This window comes from Triturus cristatus, chromosome 5_1, assembly GCF_964204655.1.
Source record: "Triturus cristatus chromosome 5_1, aTriCri1.1, whole genome shotgun sequence".
NCBI classification, from domain to species: Eukaryota; Metazoa; Chordata; class Amphibia; order Caudata; family Salamandridae; genus Triturus; species Triturus cristatus.
This window is the reverse complement of record NC_140587.1, coordinates 812670508-812691857: the sequence shown is the minus strand read 5'-3', so window position 1 is coordinate 812691857 and position 21350 is coordinate 812670508. Positions and strand designations below refer to the sequence as shown.

General features: G+C 47.1%; 1 protein-coding gene across 5 annotated transcripts in view; it reads left to right on the top strand.

Moving 5' to 3' along the window:
* The window catches only part of SPIRE1 (spire type actin nucleation factor 1), a 490495-nt gene that overhangs the window by 334454 nt on the left and 134691 nt on the right, over positions 1-21350 (top strand). For all 5 annotated transcript variants that reach the window (XM_085605852.1, XM_085605851.1, XM_085605848.1 and 2 more), the window contains exon 5: positions 15472-15555. In XM_085605852.1, coding sequence (XP_085461978.1) covers positions 15472-15555 — 84 coding nt within the window. The remainder of the gene's footprint in view (positions 1-15471; positions 15556-21350) is intronic.

The window sequence follows — 21350 nt, the reverse complement described above, 5'->3', positions numbered from 1 at the left end:
AATGTAACTGTAATTGCAAATTATATTTAAATAGCGCTTATTACCCCCGACAATGTATTCGCATTAAAGTCCACATACTACCTTGTGTTTGCGACCACGGTACACACACACCTTCTATTTTTAATGATCGTATTGAAGCATCACTGGTCTAAACATGGCGGAACGATGAACGCTAAACGCTTTATTTAGCAATAATGACAGAGCAAACTAGTTAATCATAGGTCCAAAGCCCCTACCTTGTTGTCTAAAGACACTACAGGTCTCCGGCAGGGACGCTTGTGGGCAACGTAGGTAGATTCAAGGTGTTTTTCCGCTGTGTTTCTGTGGCAAAGTTAGTTTCGCACGTTCATGAATAGTTTTTGTTAGCTGTTGTAAGCTATGTCCAAAACGATGTATTTTGATGAATTGACTTTGGCTATTCTGTACAACTCTCCAAATCAGAGCCTTCATGGCTTTTATTTTGTACTACTTGATTTTGAGGTTTTTGTAATAAAACTTTTTAACTTTTCCCTGATCTATAACTCAGTTATTGAGTGGTCTTTATGACGTATCACGTTACTCTGCTAAATTGATGTTGGGTGGGGTTTTCTCTTATGCAAGACCAACCCGGAGTGGACCTCCTGAGGTAAATGGTTATATTTTGAAAATGTTGGTGTGCCAATATTATTAGGGTACAATCCGAAATATTGGGGTCTCGGATTCCACTTCTGCAAAAGAAAGGCTTAGATGGTCCTTGTGACCAACAGAGCTCACACAGCACCTGGCATTGAAACATCCTGCTCCCTTTAAAGCCTTTATTAGTTTATGGATTCATTCCATCCTTTACTGCAGGTAGCGTGCTCTACTTGGAATGTGCCAAAAACAGAGGGTGTAACGGTGGACGCTGTGTGTATGCAAAGAAAAGGAGGACGCTAAACATGTATCTTGCCTGTGGCACCAAAGTACTTTACGACTGTCCTGGTTGCCGGGCTGTAAATCTCTTTACAAGTCTTCCCAAGAGGCCGTGCAGTGGAACTCCACCATGGTATAAATAGCAAATATTATTTGCACCGCTGGACCTGCTCCATGATTGAGGGACAATGGCTGACAAACATCATTCACAGAGGCGACCTGAGTGAGTCTATACCGAGGGGCTCGAAAGCTGTCATCCTCTAATATGACCCTGTAATTTCAAATTCCTGCCAGTTTCTCAGTGTTAATGAAGGAAGCTATTAAACCTTAGAAAACGTAGAAAACTAACCTCAGAATCTGGCCTTCATTAAAACAGAAGTAAAAAGAATAACATTTAGTAGCGCGACGTCTGGCAGACGTTGGCGCCCTAGGACAGTGCTTGGGAGCACGGGGTCTCCTCAGCCCTTGCGGTGCCTGTGTTCTGTGTATTTGAAGCTGACATTTCCCCTAACAAAGAGCACAATGAGGAGACTTTCTGTCCTCCTTGGACTGGAGTAAGCAAGAATGAGTGCACCCCCCTCAGCAGTCATGGTAGGGTGATGGTGCTGGCCTTTAAAACAGATGGACGGTTTCCTTGCAAAATCTGTCCGGCGACATTGGTCCTGGATCGAAACAACAAGCAAGCGCCTGCTTTTCTACTGCTCGAACAACAGTGTTTGAGCGTACTGCAGACACCCAATTAACATTGGTCACTGGCCACAAGCAATATGTGCTTTCATAGCAAAGTGATAATAGAAAGGAAAATTACTATATAAGGTTAAAAGATCTCTAAAACCCACCTGTTCATCTCGGTACATAAAGAGTCAAAATGTATACGCTAACTCAGTAATCTGCCGTTGTAACTGATGTTCCAAACTGCTGCTCAGACACCCACGACTGGCTATGCCTTCGTCAATAATGGTTCCCCAGGACTTCATTGGTCTTCTCCAAGGCTTTGTCACAATTTTTTTGGCACGTATGGGCGTGGTTTCACACCCACAGGATCCTTCCCTCTGCCAGCTGACTGGTTCCGCTGTCCTTAGTTCTGAGAATTTTTCTTCCCCTTGCATGCTTTCTCATTACAAAGCGCATTAAGGCTACCACAAGTGGCGTGCAGCTTTTTACAAAAACCTCAAGTAGAATAAAACCATAAAAAAAAATATTGGCCTAAAGATCCTTAAGAAGAAGGAGATGTGGCTGTAGTGATGAACTTGGCATTGGTTCTAAACCCAGCTTCAGCAGTTGACTAAAATAATGTAATTGTGGCTAAATCCCTTTATTTTCCTGTGTGTTGTGAATACGAAACACACAGTCAAGCCTTCTAGTCAGCGCTCTATGGCAGTCACTGACGAACGACGCAAATTCAAGTTATAACAAGTATTTATTGTCGTCATTGGAAAAAACAAATACAGCTGACTTATGGGATCTAAATTTGTCACATTCACTTTCTGCCATGTGATCAACAAAGCAGCAAATTGTAATTCACTATTGGAAGATAAAAATATATTTTCGCGGCGATCACATGCCTGGATGACAATTCAAACATATGTCACCTTGCAACCAGCAACATACCTTCTCCTAACTTATCCTGTGCATTTAAAGAAAAGGCTACTGGCTGTTCGCCTAGGAGTGCTGCCATCCTTAGTGGACAAGCCCTCCTAGAGATACAAAGGCCTGAAAATGTGCAGGCTATGTGGCGCCTTCAAAGAGGATTTTACACACTTGGTTTGCATATGTCCCGCATTAAAGCAAGCACGCTTCTCATTGTTAAGACGGGCATTCAACGAGAGGTGGATTCGTACCTGCCGAACGGCAATATTGAGGAGGCTTGATCCCACGGACCCTCTGCTAAATTGCAAACTACTGAAATGTTTGCAATTTCACGACAAATCACTCAAACAGGCTTCCGTGGGCACAACTCCAGTATGAGAGCGGGTCCGCACAATGAATAAACAATCGGATGACTGTGAGCAGAAGACAGTTATATGACTCTATTATGGGACTCTGGTAATGCGCACAAATTGAACTATAGCTTAACTTGTCACCTTCACGCACAGCGTCGCTTTATAACAACTCAGTTGAAAGTTATTGGTCACTTATTAGAAGGAAACAAAACAATAACAACTGAGATGCCTAATGATTTTATTATTCAGTTTTATTGAAATAATATTGTGAAGATTTAAGAAATTGACAAACCAGGAAAGTAATTATGAAGTATTTTATCCAAAACTGTTTTATTATCTGTAAAATATTGTGATGGTGTTTTATTAACTTATAAAAAATAAGAAAATGAATGTTGTGTTGTCATGTGTCACAGTGTGCTATACTAAGACTAGGTACGCAGCAGAGTTAGCGTACTCTCGCAAAGGGAGTGGAATGGCTGGTTCTCGTATAAGCAGTGTTTCTGTGGATGCGGAGCTGAGACCCTATTATTCTAAGTGGCAGGAACTATAAAGAGAAGATTCAGTACTTTCATCTGGTTCTTGAGCCTAATGTAAATCTAGTGTGAATGTGCCCAGTTTATTCTGTCCCATCATCCTTTCTGCGGCAGGCCCACTCTTGCAAACTTCAGACTACTCATTGCCAACAGGTTCTCTCATTTTGGTTCCATTTTAATTTACTCATTGATTCAAACCTACATACTCTGCAGGCTAGGGTAGCATTTTGGTGTGAGAAATTTGTGTTTATTGGTCAGGGTTTTTCTTCTTTAGCTTTTTCTGCCGTTCAGCTTTCTCGACCTGTGCTAATCTTTAGAAGATGCCCGGATTATGGGCTAAGAACTAGAATATGGGTCTAGATCAGATTGCTTAGAATCCATTTTTAGGTCGAGCCTGGGCAGCGCATGTGCTGCTGCGAGGCATGCAGTAGTGTAGTATAGCTTTGAAGCCCACCCACTTTCCGCCCTTATTTTATTGGCTTGTGTCATTGTCATTCATAAACATGGCTTCCGAGTCGTTATTAGGCCTGTTAACAAGTCCCTCCTTGGTACCACCTTGTCTGCATTTGTTACCTCCCATAATGGCTGGAGCTTTTACTGGTGTTGTTACATGGTCTGCTTTATAAGTCAGTGAGCACAATTTTTTGTAATGCTCTTCCCCCTATTCCACTCACTCCCTCGCAGCACGCCGCACGCTATTATTTTAATTTTTACTAATGGCAGTCCGCTTTAACTATAGCGGCTGCATTTTTTATTTATTTTAGCAGCACGGTCCGCATTTAGCAGACACGCTTATTTATTTATATATTTTGTTTAGTTGCGCCCATGTGGCGCTTTCACATTCATAGATGCCGTGCCCCTTTCTTCACACAAACCGCGTCTAAAGAAAGGTACGTGCCATTAAAGTGAAAGTGCGGCATGGGCGCTAGTAAAAAAAACAAATATTTGCAATGCAATAGGTCTCGCATTTGCGAGAGTTTATACTATTGTATTGCCAATAGCTTAAACTCTCGTTAATGCGAGACCTATTGCATTGCAAATGCTTGTTTAAAAATGTATTCTCTATTTTGTCGAGGGGAGAAAAATGCAGTTAACAGTGGGGATTGCATGAAGGTACATAACGTAGCCCTGCCTTTACATAAACCGTTCATCATGGCGATGGAAAAAAGAACATTACATTAGTTGCACCATGAGGTATTCGTAAAGAGATTGCACCAAAACGCGCGGCAAACAGTGCACCACAGATGAGATCTTAGGAAGAATAGGGGCCTTTGAAAGGAGGAGCACGAGGCCAGTAGGTCATGCCCTCAAACTGCTGACACGAGCTCCGCGTTTGACGTATGCTGGCCCACCCACCACGGGGAGGCTGAGGAGACTTGGGGGAAAGAACGGGGACATCGGGGGAAGTTCATTGAGCTGAATGCGTGCCATCCAGCAGTCTGCATTCAATTTCAGGGGGTGTTTATAACTGTTATTTACGTTAATACAATTATCCTTTTCATTGCAGGGTTAACTATTTTAGATGTTATAGAGGGTATGATTAATATCATTATTTTTAATATCGTTATGGATATGATGCATTCTTTTTCAACAGGCTCCTGAACTTGTAATATAAGGTGGGACGTAAAATGTCTACATGCCTCAGTGTTTAAGTCAGATATTTTCAGACAAAGAGAGGACAAGGCTGTGTACAGGCTCCTTCCGCCTCACATTCCTCCCTAGCCCTCCACAGGCGGGCACATGACCCCCCCCCCCCCCTTACCCATACAGTCAGTCGATTTTGATGGATGGGATACAGAAAGACAAACTGGTTCTCTGAGCATGCGCAGGTGGCACGTTAGAAGTGGCAGGTTCTGAAACCTTCGACTGAACTGAACTGCCTTCTTGTTGTCTTGGGAGGACTTGAGGGTTCTGTTCGGGAAATCTGTCACTCGGTCAGACACTGCTGGAGCTCAGTTAGTGCTTTCCAGAGCCTGTCCTCATCTCGGCACGACAGAGGCCTACTCGTGAATGGTGCAATCTCGGCAGCACACAGGCTGTGACGTGTCCGAGAACGTCGTTTTTGGAGACATTTGCATTTTTGTCCTTCCGAACAATACTTATTGCTATCATTGTTCTAAGAATGGTAATGAAAATGTTAACAATTATCATTATAGGTGTTATTGGTGTGCTTTTGAATACAACTATGGTGTGTCACTTGTCATTATTAGTATGATTTTGAATACAGCTCTGTTGTGTCAGTCATACAAGTTTATTTTGAATTTAAAAAATCCCTAAAATCTGTAGATGAGTAAAAGCATTCATCTCAAATTACACATCATAAATAAATCTTGAAGAATTATGTAAAAAAACATGCCAGAAAGGCAGTGCATCGCATAGCTTTACAAAAACACCATCTGTTAAGAGAATCAAATTTATATATAACAAGTCACGTCTCTATACCTCTAACCCTGTATCAAGCGCGCCATTTAAAAGTATAGGTTGCAGATTGTACTTGCAGAGTATGGTCTTTGCAGCCCTTCCTACGCTTTCCCAGCTCCATACACCAGAAGGATCAAATAAAGCCACTGGGTTGTCTTCTGAACAGGACAGTCAAATAGAAGAAAAAACTCTCCATTCCATATTCTCTTGTTCTCCTTAAGTCTTCACAGTGGCTTATGGGTGAAGGCGCTGTACCCCATGTACAAGAAAGTACATACACCTGGAATATCCTGAGTCGAATCTTTATACTAAGCAAACTTAAATATTGGGGTGCGGCCCTCAAAACGCACTTCTCCCGACTAGGGAGGCTCTTATACCTTGAGTTGCTTTATCTCAGCATCAATTAAGACAACCTATGGAGATCTGTTATCTCAAAGTGGGAGCGATATGCCTTCTTAATTTCCCTTTAGGTATGCTTTCGCAGTTTCTCTGGTTTTGGCCACTAACAAGTTCAACCATTGACTAATAAAGTGTGGCTCTGATGTATTTAATTAATGCGTGCTGATTACAACCAATTATCAAGACAAGTCATCCCTTGGAGAAAAAAATCGTACCTACAAACAAATTGAAACATTTGCCTTATACAGCAAAGTTAAGTGTACTGGGGCATGGGCAAGAGGTCATCCTCCTGCTAAAGTAGAGAGGAGCATTTACAGTGAGGCGAGGAAGAGGGTGGGAGATCACTAAGGGGCTTTTAGGCTTCAGGAAGGGTAGAATTAAGGGGTAGTATTATTATGGTTCAGGGAAGGGTACCATTAAGTGGTTGTATGGGGATTTAGGCGTTCAGGAATGGGTAAAGTAAGGGGTTTTTAGGGTTCAAGGAACAGTTGTGTTAAGGAGAAGTAAGGGTTTTAGGGTTCAGAAAAGGATAGCAATAAGGGCAACTAATGGCTTTTTAGGTTCAGGGATGGGTAGCGTTAATGGCTAGTAAGGGGTTTTTAAGGCTTAGGGAAAGGTAGAATTAAGGGGCAGTTCTTTGTTTTTAGGGCTCTGGGTTAAGTAGTATTTCAGTTGCTGGCATTGGACTGTCTACCACAAATAAATTGCCAACCTGTTAGTTTTCATGCCCTAGAACAGAGCTCTTCTTGCAGTCCTGATGCAGCTTGTTGGTTTCGGAAAGTTCCTTCCCGACCAAGTGTATAATCAGACCCTCCAGGATTTTGTGATTTGCAAAAAAAATAGTGAAATCTGCAGTTTTGTAAAAAGGCAGCACTTTTTTCAAAACTGCCCGCAAAATTGGGAGAATGAACATGATCTGATATTTTTGTTGTTGTTGCCGAAACGTGGTCACCTTTTGGGTGTACACAAATGGAGTCTGGGTACCCGGTTGGCAGTGCTGCTTTAGGTAACAAAGCCCTATTTAGGACGGACAAGAATGTAGTCAGCCCCTAAATAGGGGAAGGTTTGATTACACTTTCACCTTCAAGTATGTTCTGCCTAGTGGAATTTCCGCAACAGATAGCAGAAGAATGGAACATACCAGAAAAAACACAGGTCAGAAAATATCAACTAAATCCAGGCCTTATTCAGTAGGAAAACTGCTGTCCGCTACCGTGTATGTCTAGTGGGCGACCTTCAAATACCCACACACGATAGTGTGCTTTACATCGATTACAAGAAGATGGGGAGTGCGGTGAAGAGAATTATGGGGCTATGCCTGCAGACTAGAAATGTCATATGTGTGACTTCCCTTGCCTGGCTGCTAAATGCGGGGCTCTTGAATGAAATCTGGTCACAGTCTCACTCTTAATGGAGCAAAAAGCAAGCATTGTGAAAGCATTTAGTCGCAGCACTGGTCAGGTTCAGGTTGACCACCCCCCAACTCCCCAAAGAAGAAAAATACCATTTTATGATGCACTTGTAAAGAGACAAAGGTTACAAGAAGGGAAGCCAACATTCTCCTTAGTCTGAGATGTGCAGACACTATGTGCATACCATTACATGACGTACAAATGCATCTCCTTTAAAGAGCAACGTTTACCAAGCACATGCAACGCAATGTATACTGATTTTATTGACCAGGAACAAAAACGAGCAATTTGACGATTAGAACAATGCGAAACGTGTCTCTTTTGCCTCTGCTAACAGTACACGAAACGTGCAGATAAAACCACTTTCAAGGCAGCTGAAAGAAATCACCCCAAGAGCTTCAGAAAGTAGAACGCCACACACTTAAGTGTGACATCCATGTACTGTGCACTTTGAAATATAAAGAAATTAGGCCTAAAGAACCATATTCAAATCATTACTTTGTAATGTTATATAACAGCAACGCAACGTTTGCCTCTGTCATTTCCACATAAAGCATAAAATCTGAAACTGACGACTTGCTTTTGAGGCCATCATTATTGTAGGCCTGGGCGGAAAACTACGCTACGCTCGTGGAGTGTGCGTAGTTTGCGCAACTACGCGCTACGCAAATCGCACGTAGCACAGTGCAAAAACGCGTAGCGGGCATTTTTTGCTCGCTCATGGTCCTCAATGTCAAGTTGGCGACCTCGAGCGAGCAAAATCAACATCCCGGCGAGACTTTTTCCACGTTCGCGATCGGCAACATCAAGTTGACGATCAAGCGTGGAAAATTAACCTCCCGGCGAGATTCTCAACGCGGGGAGGTCAGGTTTCTCATTACCAGTGGTCGCGTATGCTCGCGACTATTTGCGATGAGAAACTACCAGTCCGCGTTGAGAAAGCTGCGGCTCGAGTACAAATCTACTCGAGCGGTAGAAAACGACCGCTTGCACTGTGCATGATGCCGTTCGCAGTGATTGCACAGTGCGGACAAGCATCCGGCACTGTGCAATCATTGCGAGCAGCATTTCCCTACCACACTACGCAGTTCGCGTAGCTACGCATTGCGCAAAGTGCACTTCGCGTAGCTACACGTAGCGCGAACTACGCCAAGGTTATATTATTGCATCCTTGCTGTGGGCCCTGATCCCCACAGTGAATTTGTGTTTTGAAATTCACCAAATTTATCGTAGTTTGGGTAGTGGGCGCGTAAGTGATCCTGTGGCCTACAGTCACATCGGCAATTAACCCAAACGGGGCTCACCAGTTCTAGGATTACTGTAACTCCGCTAATAGGAGTGCAGGAGTTCTGGCTGTATGAAGTTATTGTTGCTGATGTGTTTATGGTGACCCATGTGCTTCCGTAGAGCCGTAGAAACTTTAAACATGCCTATTTCAAAGTGGATTACTCTGCTAAAACAGGTTCAATTGATTTACAGCTAAAAAGGAACGCTTGGAGGAGGAGCCTAGCGCGCAACCAAGATGGCCGCGTAGGTGCGAGGCTCCCGAGGACCTCCGCAACCTCCTACGATTATCCTGAAATTATCCTGCCCTGGATGAGGGGACTATGTTGGTGAACCTGAGCTGAGGTGGCACCCGTTTCCCGCTTCCGAATCGGACCTCGGACACCGGAGTGAGCACCGATTGAGGTTTGCGGCCTTCCCCTCGCCGGACCCCGGATTTGCGCTGTGGGGTGATCCAGTGACAAAGTGAACAACAGCGGCAGGCAGGGCTTGGCGACTCGCGTACCCCGCACTTTCGCTTTCGCTTTCACACCCCCTTGTCGTCCCTGCGAGGTTGGGTCGCGGAGCCCTTGGTGTTGGTGTGGCCTTGCTGGGAGACCCTGCCTGCCTGCAGGCTGTGATCCACCCCGCTGCTCTGAGGGGGCCCCCCCCGGAGCTCGTGGCCCTGCTTTCCTGCCCTACACGACGTGGCTGGTGCGACTGGGAGACTGGTGGCCATGGCCACGAAACAAGATGGAGACCGGGCGAAGACCAAATCGACCCGGCGTGGCGCCGTCCATCAGGCCAACAGTATGGACCGCTATACCCTCCAGAAGGGATCTCCCGATGGACCGCGCAAGTCCCCTGAGAGCCCTCCTGATGCCCCAGACCTGCCCGCAGATCTGACTCTGCGAGATGTCATGGGCGCCATTGCCGAGATGAAGGCCTCGGTGGACCAGCGGTTTGATACACTGGCGCAGAAGATCGACTCGGTCCTCGTGGATGTTGGCCTGGTGAGGGCCGATCTTTCCAAAACCAACGACCGGGTAGATTCTTTGGCCCACACCGCATCGGGCCTAACGACAGATGTGGCGGCCTTGCAAACAGAGGTGCGCCGGCTTAGTCAGGCGAGTGCGCTTATGGATCGACGCCTGGAGGACTCCGAGAGTCGGGCACGGAGGAACAACATCCGCATTATCGGGGTGCCCGAGGGACGCGAGGAGGCGGCGGCGGATCTCTTTGTGGAGGACCTGATTGCTGCCCATCTCCAGCCACGGGGGCTGAGCAAACTCTTCGCTGTGGAGAGGGCCCACAGGGTTCCCGGGGGAAGGCCGAAGGTCGGAGCCCCTCCGAGACCTCTCATCGCCCGGATTTTCAATTTTCGGGACAGAGACGCTATCCTGCAAACCTCCAGACTGCATGGACCGGTCAAGCTTGACAATATGGAGGTAAATTTTTATCCTGATTTCACCCCAGCGGTCCAGAAGCAGAGACTGAGCTTCCTAGGCGTCAAACGCCGTCTTCGGGACCTAAACCTCAAATACGCCATGCTCTTCCCAGCCAAGCTGCGAGTGGAGGTGGATGGTCGCACGCACTTCTTTGATCGTCCCGAAGCGGCCGGGGACTGGCTGGATACTCTGCCCGGGGATCGTGATCGGGGGGGCGGGGGGGGGGACGGCACGCTGGATCGGGACTGAGGGTTTAATATTGGGCCTCACTCTGGACGAAAATGATGCCACTTTCGATTCTGCGTCAGTTTTTGTAAGTTCCCCTCCTATGGAGGTTGTGTTGGGTCTTTTGGGGGTTCTCCCTCCACCTCTAGGGGGTCTAGTTAGTTTAACTATATATGGGGCGACAGGCACACTGCACGTTGGGGGGGCTGTTCGGGCTCATGCAGGGGTGCAGGGAGGGGGGAGTTCTGTTGGGGTGGGTGGGTAGGGATGGGGTGTTGTTCGTTTTTATCACAAGGCAAACGTATTTTTGTGTTAGTTCTAAAGTGCTCTCCGGGGGACGAATGATGGCTTCTGTATACGATGGGGGGTAGGGAATTAACTTTGTTGTCTTGGAATGTGAATGGACTGGGGGACAGGATCAAACGAGGTGTGGTCCTGCAGTTTTTGAAGCGAATCTCGCCCGATGTAGTCTTTCTGCAGGAGACACACCTCATTGGCAACTCCTTCTGCGCCATGAATCGGCGTGGCTATCGCCTAGTGGCTCACTCGGGCTTCACGTCTGGCTCAAGGGGTGTGGGCATCATGGTGAAGAACTCGCTCCCGTTGGAGATTGATGAGGTGCTCCACGATGACCGGGGACGTTACACGGTCTTGGTGGGAAGATTGGAGGGCAAAGTGGTTGTCTTTGTGTCAGTATACATCCCACCGGGGCTGCAGTCGACCACCTTTGCGGACCTGGGGCGCCTTCTCCTTGGCCTTCCTGGGGGGCTTTTAGTTGTGGGGGGGGGATTTTAATGCGGTGGTATCTGGGACTGTGGATCGTCACCCCCCTAGGGACCTCCCCCGGGCACAGGCGTGGCTACCCGGCCTCTTGGATACATTTGGATTAGTGGACTGCTGGCGTTTAAAACACCCCACGCAGCTGCAGTACACTTTCCACTCGGGAGCCCATGGTAGTCTCTCACGACTAGACTATGTCCTTGTCCCGGCGGCCTATGTTGGGAGGGTGGGAGAGGTGCGCCATTTGCCACGGGGTATTTCGGACCACTCCCCGCTCCTACTGCACTTTGATGTCTTTCCGAGGGGTGAGGGTAGGGTGGTCCCAATCAATCCTTGGTACCTGCGCGACCCCACCATTCGCGCTGAATTGATTAAATCCCTTCAGCGATACTTTGATGAGAATGTGGGGTCCGTGCCTTCGGCTGTACCGCTATGGGAGGCCTTCAAGACAGTACTCCGAGGGGAGGCCCTATCCCTTATTTCCCACGCCCGGAGGCGCGAGCGGGAGGAGGTGACCCGGATGGAGGCTGAAATAGCCGAGTTGGAGGGTAATTTAGAAGGTGGGGTGACGGATGCCGCATTACATGTCCTCCAACTCAAGCAAGCGGCCTATAGGGCCCTCGTCACGGAGGCGGCCAGGGGCCTCAGTAGAGAGCAACAGGGGCGACTGTATGATGTGGGTGATAAGGCTGGTAAACTTATAGCGTGGTTGGACAAAAAAGAGAGAGCGAATCGTGTGGTCCCGCTGATTGAGAAAACGGATGGTGTGTGTGTAACTGAGCCAGAAGAAATCGTCTCCTGTTTCGCGGATTATTTCCGTGGGGTGTATTCCCCGGTGTCTCCCTGCTCGGAAGAGTATTCCCGTGCCCTGCTCAGTGATATCGCGCTGCCGTCCCTTTCCGGGGATGACAGGGTGTCGCTGGACGCCGCTCCCACCTCCGACGAGATCGCCCTCGCCATACGCTCGGTCGCTTCCGGCAAGGCCATGGGTCCGAATGGTCTCCCTATCGAGTTGTACAAGTTGCGACCGGATACGCTGGCACCCCACCTCCGGGCTATGTTCCTGGCGGTACACTCGGTGGGCTCCCTCCCGCTGGACCAGCGTCTGGCTACAATCGTGGTCATCCACAAGGAGGGGAGACCTCGGGACCGGGTTACATCCTATCGGCCCATTTCGCTACTGAATGCGGAGCCCAAGATTCTCGCCAAGGTACTGGCCAATCGGCTGTTCGGCGTGTTGGGCGATTTGGTTCATCAGGACCAGTCTGGCTTTATTCCCCATCGCAACACAGCCCTTAATCTGCGGCGTTTGCACGGTGTGCTCGCACGTGCCCCGTTCATACGGGAGCAGGCCATTTTGGCATCCTTAGACGCCACCATGGCGTTTGACATGCTTGAATGGCCATATATCTGGGCGATGCTTGCGAAGTTTGGATTTGGCCCAGGGTTCATCAGTTGGGTCAAATTGCTTTATTCGGGCCCATTGGCGCAGGTGGTGGTGAACGGAAGAGTATCGGCTCCGTTCGAGCTGGGCCGGGGCACACGGCAGGGCTGCCCCTTATCGCCGCTCCTCTTTGCACTTGCCTTGGAGCCCCTGGCGGAGTGGCTGCGGTGGGAGCCTTCCATCCGTGGTCTCCGCTGGACCCCTGAGTATGAGGACCGCGTATCCCTATACGCTGATGACATCCTCTTGTACCTAGCTTCCCCACGTAAATCACTCATAGTACTGGTTGATGTTTTGCATTCATTCGGTCGTAACTCCGGTCTGGTCATCAACTGGGCTAAATCGTGTGTGTATGTTCTCTCCGGGGAGGCTCCTATCCTCCCGCGGGGCTGTCCGATCCAGGTCGCCCCGCAGGGATTTAGGTACCTGGGTGTCTTCATTACTCTGGACCCGGAGGCTCGGTATGATCGGAACTTGCTTCCCCCCCTCCAGCGTCTGAAAGAGGATGTCGCGCGCTGGCGGCGTTTGCCGCTTTCGCCGCTCGGCCGGGCGGCATTGTTTAAAATGATGTTGCTGCCGCGTTTCCTGTACGCGTTGCAGAACACTATGGACCTCGTCCCAGCACGCTACTTCCGCGAAGTGGAGAGTTTGCAGCGCCGCCTGTTCTGGGACGGGAGGCCACGTATTGCCCTGGCTAAGCTGACGCTCCCATGGTATGACGGGGGGATTGCCCTCCCGGATATTAAACGGTACTATTGGGCCTCCCAGCTAGCTGCGATTAATCAGGGCCTATATGGGCCCGCCTTAAACCCGGCGTTTGAAATGGATAGGATGCTACTTCCAGGTGGTGACCATAATCGAGCGCTCTACTCTAGCGCGCCCGACGCTCGCCTAACGGGCCCCACGCGTGTCATGGTGCGAGTGTGGCACGCGGCCAATGCAGCTATGGGGTGGAAGGACCGTTTGACCCGGGCGTCACCACTATACGCGTCTGAGCGGTTGGGCTCCTTGTGGACCTCGAAGGGCTTTGAGAAGTGGGACTTAATAGGCATTAGCAAAGTGGGGGATCTCTGGACGAGGGGAGGATTTAAAACGTTCGAGATGCTGCAGACGGAATTTCAGTTGCTGGGCAGCGAGTACTTTCGGTATTTGCAGGTCCGGCATGCGCTGGGCTCCGTCTTTCCGGACGCTGCCTCCATCCCGGAGCGTTCCCCCCTGGAGGATAGAGTGCTGGATGGACACGTCCCTGACAGCACGATCTCACTGATCTACAAAAAACTGATCAACGACCGCTCAGACTTGTTGACTGCCCTTCGTGAGGCTTGGGTAGCCGATGGGCTGGAGCTGGACGACGAGGACTGGATCTCCGCGGTGGCCTCCCCGAAAGAGGTGGCCATACCGGCTCGCCTTCGTTTCGTCCAGCTTAAGATACTCCACAGGGTCTACATGACGGGGCCAAAGCTCCTGCGTATGGGCTATGCTGAGGACGGTTTGTGTAAGCGTGGGTGTGGTGCGCTGGGGACTTTTCTGCATATCTTGTGGGAGTGCCCGGAGGTGGAGGGGTTCTGGCGTGGTGTGCATGAGGTGCTGCGAGTGGTTACGCATGTGGCGCTGTTGCCCGAAGCGAGGAGATGCCTGTTGAATGTGTGGGAGCCTACCGATTACTCGGTGCCGCAGACGTGGTGGGTGACTCTGGGGTATATGGTTGCCAAGCGTGATATTGCCCAACTGTGGGGATCCCAGAGGCCCCCGACTGTCTCGGCCTGGAAGGAACATATGGACTGGTGCATGTTTCGGGAAAAGGTGGTGTATGTGGCGAGAGGTAAGCTTGCGACATGGGTGAAAGTATGGGGCCCCTGGAACGCCTACCGCGGGGGAATCTGTGCTCCACCGTTATTGCCTGATCCGTCGCCGGCCCCGTCCCCCTAGCCAACTCATCCCCCCGGTACCTGGGCATTAGGTGTACCCAGCCCTAGTTCTGATCTCTCCCCCCTCTTGAGATTCCTATGGATGGCTAGGATCCCCCCTCTAGGGGAGCACGTGTTGCTATTTCCGATTGAGGATTGCCTTGTGGGTTTGTTTGTATTTGTTGTTCTTTAAGTTTAAAATGGAACCGTATAGTGGGGTCTGGATAGTGTGGCTCGCAACGATGTTAACTCCTGTGCATGCTCAGCCGCAGCACCATGTGTTTTATAAATGTATATCGCATGCTCCTCTCATTGCTAGCGGCCGGCCGGAAGGTTGTAGGCCCATATTTGTATATTTTTGAGTCTTGTAATAAACGGTTTAAAAAAAAAAAAAAAAGGAATGCTTAGGAGTAAAATAAATTACTGCAGTAATGCCGCAAAATTGGTATTTTTGTGCTCCAAAATGTGTAAATCTATGCCGCAATATCCTTGGGGGTCTGTATAATGCTGCTTTGTGGTGCTGTGGGATTACTTTGTAACTTTTAACATATCCTTTGAATACATTTTTCCTAAGCGTAGGCTGGTGTCATGTCGAAGGTGCTTAGATTTGAAAAAGGTGTTAATTTTTAGGATACTTGCAACATATATGACCTGTTTCCGACACTCATGCAGAACCTCAAGGAGTCAGCGGATGATATGAGATGGGAAACATTTGTATCTCGTGTTCTGTTCATGTTCCCGCCTGTGAGCCACCGAATTATAAGCATTACTGACCGTCTGATTTTATGTTTATTTTTTTTCCCAGAGTCTGATGAAGATTCGTGAGATGGATAAGGGGATTAGCGACAAATCCAGCACAGACCTCGATGAGCTCGAAAACGACGACTGGGTAAGCATCCTCTTGACCGCAAACATGCCATCATTGTGGAGGAAAGATTATGACCTATATAGATTTTTTTTATTCTGGTACATTGGAAATATTTTTTAAATCATCCAGTGTACCCTGGAGAAATCATGAGACAGATGTTACATTGAACAAACATGTTAACTGATTGTCAGTACGCAGGGGCAAGATTACTGTAGAAAGGTCGTCAACAGTCTTACGCTTACGCTTACTTCAAGGTATGGATTTGCAGCTCCTTCAAACAAGGCAGTGGCCGGGTTGGTTACAAGAGCACTTGGGTGCTCCCACTTGGACATGCTTCCTCATCGGCTTCACATTTCTAGTGAGGCTTTCTGAAAATTCGCTATTTCCACAGGGTTTGAGCACCAGGCCAACCCTTTGAGGCTCAGGACACCTTCTTATAGAATGCCGTCCCCAAGGTCGATATGGGACAACAAATAGGCCCCGGACACCAAAATCAGAGACCCTCATTAGTGAATTAGATAGCTAAAAAAGTGGCCAATGTTTGCAGATGGGGGCAGACACTCTGTATAATTGTTTTGCAAAATATTGAAGACTGCATAAATTTGAGCTTGCTGCAGGCAATGTTTATTTTAATATCCGGGAAATTAATAGCAGTCCCACAAACAGCCAAAAAACTGTCCCACTCACTGACCTGTCAGACAAGCAAGCGTGCCTGATTGCCCTATAGCCCAGTGCGACGCTGGTCGACCCCCATGTGTTTGCTGTAACTGGGTAGCCAACGAACTCTGAAATCCAACTGTCAGATTGTGCAGACTTCCAGCATGGCAGTAGAGGGCTTTATTAAACAGGTAAATACATATTAAGGAAATGCTGTACTTTAACCACCTCTGCTAATCATACATTTTATGCCTCTGTCGCGCAATGAGTTCCTTAGCTTTCACAACATTTTCTTCCATTGCCAAAACCAGGCGGTGCTATCTGTGTCAAGATGGCGTAGTTCCAGTAAACGCACCCATATCAATGGTTTAGCTTTACGAGAAGCAATCACAACCTATTACAACTGTCCAAAGCACATAAAACAATAGAAGTAAAATATCTCTGTGGCTGAGTTGAAGAAATGATGGCACCCGACTGCTGCAGTGGAATAGAATATGAGCTGGCGAAGGTTCAAGTTGGACATAAAGGGAGCAACAGCGTAGGAAAGGTTGGGGCGTGGCACAACAGTTCGGCCTAAAAGAACAAGCGACTTAATCACGCTCAATGAGCCAGAACATGCCTCAAGCCTGCATTCCAGTAAAGGAAGAAAGATGTGGCAGACTCAAGAAGGACACACAACAGTCGCCACACCCCAGTGACTCAACAAATAACATCTTATTCTCCGCCAGACGCGTCTTCCTTGTAAAAACTCCAGTGTGCTGGCTGCTTTGTAAATAGTGCTCCTCAGATGAAGGCATACTTGGGCCTTCCTTGCAGAGTGGGGTCCTGCCACAGCAGAGTGTTGGAAAGTCTGAGTCCTGCTGGTATCTCTACACTTAAATCCTAGTTATTTCTCTCTGAATGGTGAACAACATATGGACCTGGAAATACCGGGTCCAAAACAGCATTTGGGGGGAGGAAGGGTTGGGAAACAAAGAGCTCAAATCTGGTCCCATTTACCACCTGCTTGAAGTAGGTAGTAAATAGGGACAGGCCTTTTTGGAAGTCTGTGGTGCAGACAGAGAGAGGGTGGGGGTTGGGCAGAGTAGCTGAGCGGGGAGTGTTTTTTGCTCCTCTCAGGCTTTAGTTGGAGGACAAGCAGCTGCCCACAGCTCCTGCTGCTCTGCTGAAAGGTTTGGGTCTGGTCAGTGCCGTCTTAACGCATGGGCAGACCAGAATTTAACACTAATTTTCCGTTAAACATTTTTATTCCTGTGAGTGGTTGTGTAGGCTGGGCCCAGTGCACTGCTTTGCCCGGGGGGCCTATAATGCGGCCCTGGTGTCCCTTGGCCCCGAATTATAGGGTCCATAGTTTGCTGATCTAGTAGCCCCAGGCCCGCGGAGATCGGGATTGTTAGATTGTCATAGAAGTGTATTCCCCCTGGCAACACCACCCGGGGCCTCCTGTCATGGCTGCCTGAGAATCTCGCTCACTTGTCTTCCACTCAGACTACTACTTTGTGATTTTGTGTGGGCAACAAAGGATTGCCAGACAGTTTGATAACAAGTTAAGAATAGTGTCAGAGTAGAGAATAAAAGCGGACGTTTGCTTGTTCAAATATTTAAAGTGAAAATATGCTGTTAGAAAAAAGAAGGTTGAGAAAATGCAGTTAAAGAATTTTATATTTAATTTTCGGGGAATTGATGTTTCCCTTGATCTAACCCATGGAAGCACAAAGCTATCTTTACCAAGAACAGGGTACTATGTGCCACTGTGTGCAGGTTATGTGAGCCTGTGCAGACGTGTAGAAAAGCAGAGGAGCAGGTGTAGTCACAGTTAAAGCTGAGTTAGACATAGTTACCGCTGTCATAAATTACAAAGATTCTTGGATTCATATCATTTACATTATTTACGGTGAGGGTTCCGCGAGGGGGAGGTGTCAGGTAGGCCTGGGCGGTAAATCCCGTTCCGTTCGCGGAATTTGCGAAATTTGGGTAATTTTGCGTTCCGTGGAGAACGCGAAATTGCCCAAAAATCTGCGTTCCGCGACTTCGCGAAATTTTTTGCTTGTTCGCGTTCTCAATATGCGTGTTCGCGAGATATTTCACCCCGAGCACGCAAACAGCGATCGCGAACAGGAAAAAAGTATCGCGAACAAGCAATTCCGCGTGTTCGCGGAATTTCTGCGTGTTCGCGGAGATTTTTTACCGTTTCGCGGAGATTTGCGGAACGCGATTAGGCAAATTCCGCCCACCCCTAGTGTCAGGTGCAGCGTGACAGGTAGTTTCTTTGTTTCATTGTTAAAATGTCAGGAGCAACAATACTAGTACCTTCGGTAGGGTGTGAGGCTGTTCCTGAGGGAAGGGGCTTGGAAGGTCAAGGCATATCTTTTTTTTCTTATTGTTTTGGGGACCTACAGTATCATTAGTTGGTGCCGAGGGTGGTACAAAAGGGGACATTTTCTGCTAGGTTTTCAGGTTTTTGTGTCTTTATCTTTGAGACATATATGCGTGCAGGTATTAAATTAAATTTTGTGAAGGCGTGAAAAGTAATTGAATGCTATTGAAAGTGATGACAAAATTATACAAACTGCGAGCTGAATTATAGGCTAGATTTCAGCGAAAGGACGTAAAATATTTATCACAAACACCGTCAGTGTTAATAAGATGTCCTGGTGCAGGGCTGCAGGAGTGGGCCCTTATCACATCCAGACCCATTGCAGTGGCTTGTGCAGGCGCAAGGCTATCGTGACACGTAGCTGTAAACTGAGTAAGTGCACAAAAAATGTGCAAGAGGATGGTCCAGAAATGAGCAGCGTTAGAAAGGTAAAGCGCGCCTCGAGGTTCTGTTTTAGTTTAATGGTGCTTATCACGTGTGTCTGCCAGTGTGTGCCTATGTACAAGCAAATCATTTCTTTGGAGACTTTTTGAAATACATTCCAACAGTGACAATTGGTTTGAATGAGAGGCAATATAAAAGCAAATGTAATCCAATATAAAGTAATATATCAACAAAAAACATTACGCATGTCAGTGTTTTCTGGTCTTTTATTTCCTGTTGCACTTCATTTAAAAACAGCTACCCAACGCGTTTCGCCCAAACATAGGCTTCTTCAGGGCAAGATAATGTAAACACACATAAAAGGAAGCAAGAGTCAGAACAGGAAACTAGTAGTGACTCTAAAGCGAAGAGAAAAAAAAACTTTGATAAAAATATATCCAGCTTATTCAGTAGTAGAGAGCAAGTTTGTAAGTGAAAGCCTAGAAAGATAGTGTGCAAAAATTTTGTTTAGGGGAGACACAAGGTGGAGCGACAGAGGGGTCTCCATTAAGTACGTCATGAGTAGTAATTTACCAGAAATTAACCAATGCTCAGAACTAATTAGGACTGAGAGACACTGTTTGTAGGTAAATTCCAAAAGCGGAAACGAGAAGGCAATTTTTATCAGAAACACCAATAAAATAAATATTTCATTCCACATGGTTGGCAGTCTGGTTACAATGCCACTTGAGCAATAATCTAACATTTAGCAAAGTACACAGGTAAGTATAGTGAGACACATAGCACAAATGAAGCAATGCACAATGCCACTTGAACAATAATCTGACATTTAGCAAAGCGCACAGGTAAGTATAGTGAGACACAGAGCACAAATGAAGCAATGCACAAAGAGATATAGTATACACTTAGAAAAAACACACAGGAGGACAAAGGCCATGTTTATCGACCAGTAAGAACAATTTAGCAAAGAATTAATGTCCAAACATCAAAGGGCACATTTGTTATTTTCCTCCTGTTCTAAGATGATAAGTATATGTAGACAGGTTGCATTATAACACACAACATTTATGTTACCACTGCTCAAACGATAAATAGAAAACGAAAACAGAAATGGTTAGGCATAAATGGTGACATTCTCTTATCTTATGTTGCAAATCTGATAGAGACAGTAGGTTCTGATAATTATATGACCACACTGTTTAAATAAAATAGTGTAGTTCCCTGTCTGTGTTGAGGCCCTGAGTTAAAGAGCATAGCGTACAAATCCATCGAGCCTCCAATTGTCTCAACATTAGTGCCCTGTCACCACACCTAATATTGCTGGTGATGGTGTCTATGCCATGAAACTTAAACCGAGCCCAGTCAATACCCACTCTACATTCATGTGAGACAAGAGCATACGAGTTGTCCCCATTCAGGGCAGCTCTTTGATATTCCTGAATTCGAACCTTCAATTGTCTAGTTGTGCTGCCTACGTAGATTTTGTTGCAACCACAGATAATTACATAGACAGCAAGAGTGGTGAGACAATTGATAAATTGTTCAATCTTGTGCTTAGCACTAGTATTGTAACTGAACGTCATTGTTCTGTTACATCCCAGATGGCAGATGTTACAGGTGCTACATGTGTAAAACCCAGTGGGTTTGCTCAGCCATGTGTCGTGTTTAGGTTTGGTCTGTAAGGTGTAACTTGGACATAGAACATCACTAATCGTTTTGCTTCTCCTGAATGTCATAGGTCTTTCCGTAATCATGTTACCAATTCCTGGCACCCCATTCAGTAACGCCCAATGTTTACCCAGGGACTTAAAGACCTCATGATTTAGTGTTGAGTAGGTGGTGATGTAAGAAAGTCTCTGGGTTACCTGGTGTTGTTTCTTTTTATTGCAGTTTAACGTGTCCTCTCTTTTGGTAGTCGGGACCTTACTGACTGCTGTGTCAAGTAAACGTGCATGATAGCCTCTTCTCTTAAGTCTATCTGTGGCCTTTCCGGAATATTCAGCAAAGTTGACCTCCTCACTACAGTTTCTGCAAATGCGCAGAAGTTCCCCATAGGGGATTGCTTTCTTTGTGGAGGGAGGGGTGTGAGCTAGTGAAATGCAGAATACTGTTGACAGCTCTTTCTTTTCTATGTAATGTGCTATTGATGGTCCCCCCTTCAGCATACAGTTCCAAATCTAGAAAGTGGATTTTCGTTTGAGACATTTCAAGGGTAAAGGATACATTCAGTGCATTGTCATTAAGAAAATTGTGGTATTCCTTCAGTTCAATGCCAGTTCCAGTCCAGATAATGATGATGTCATCAATATAGCGGCCCCAGAATTGGATATGTTTAGTCCAATCTGAGGCCGCCGCTGACCATTCATGGGTGAACTCCACCCACCCCATGAAGAGGTTA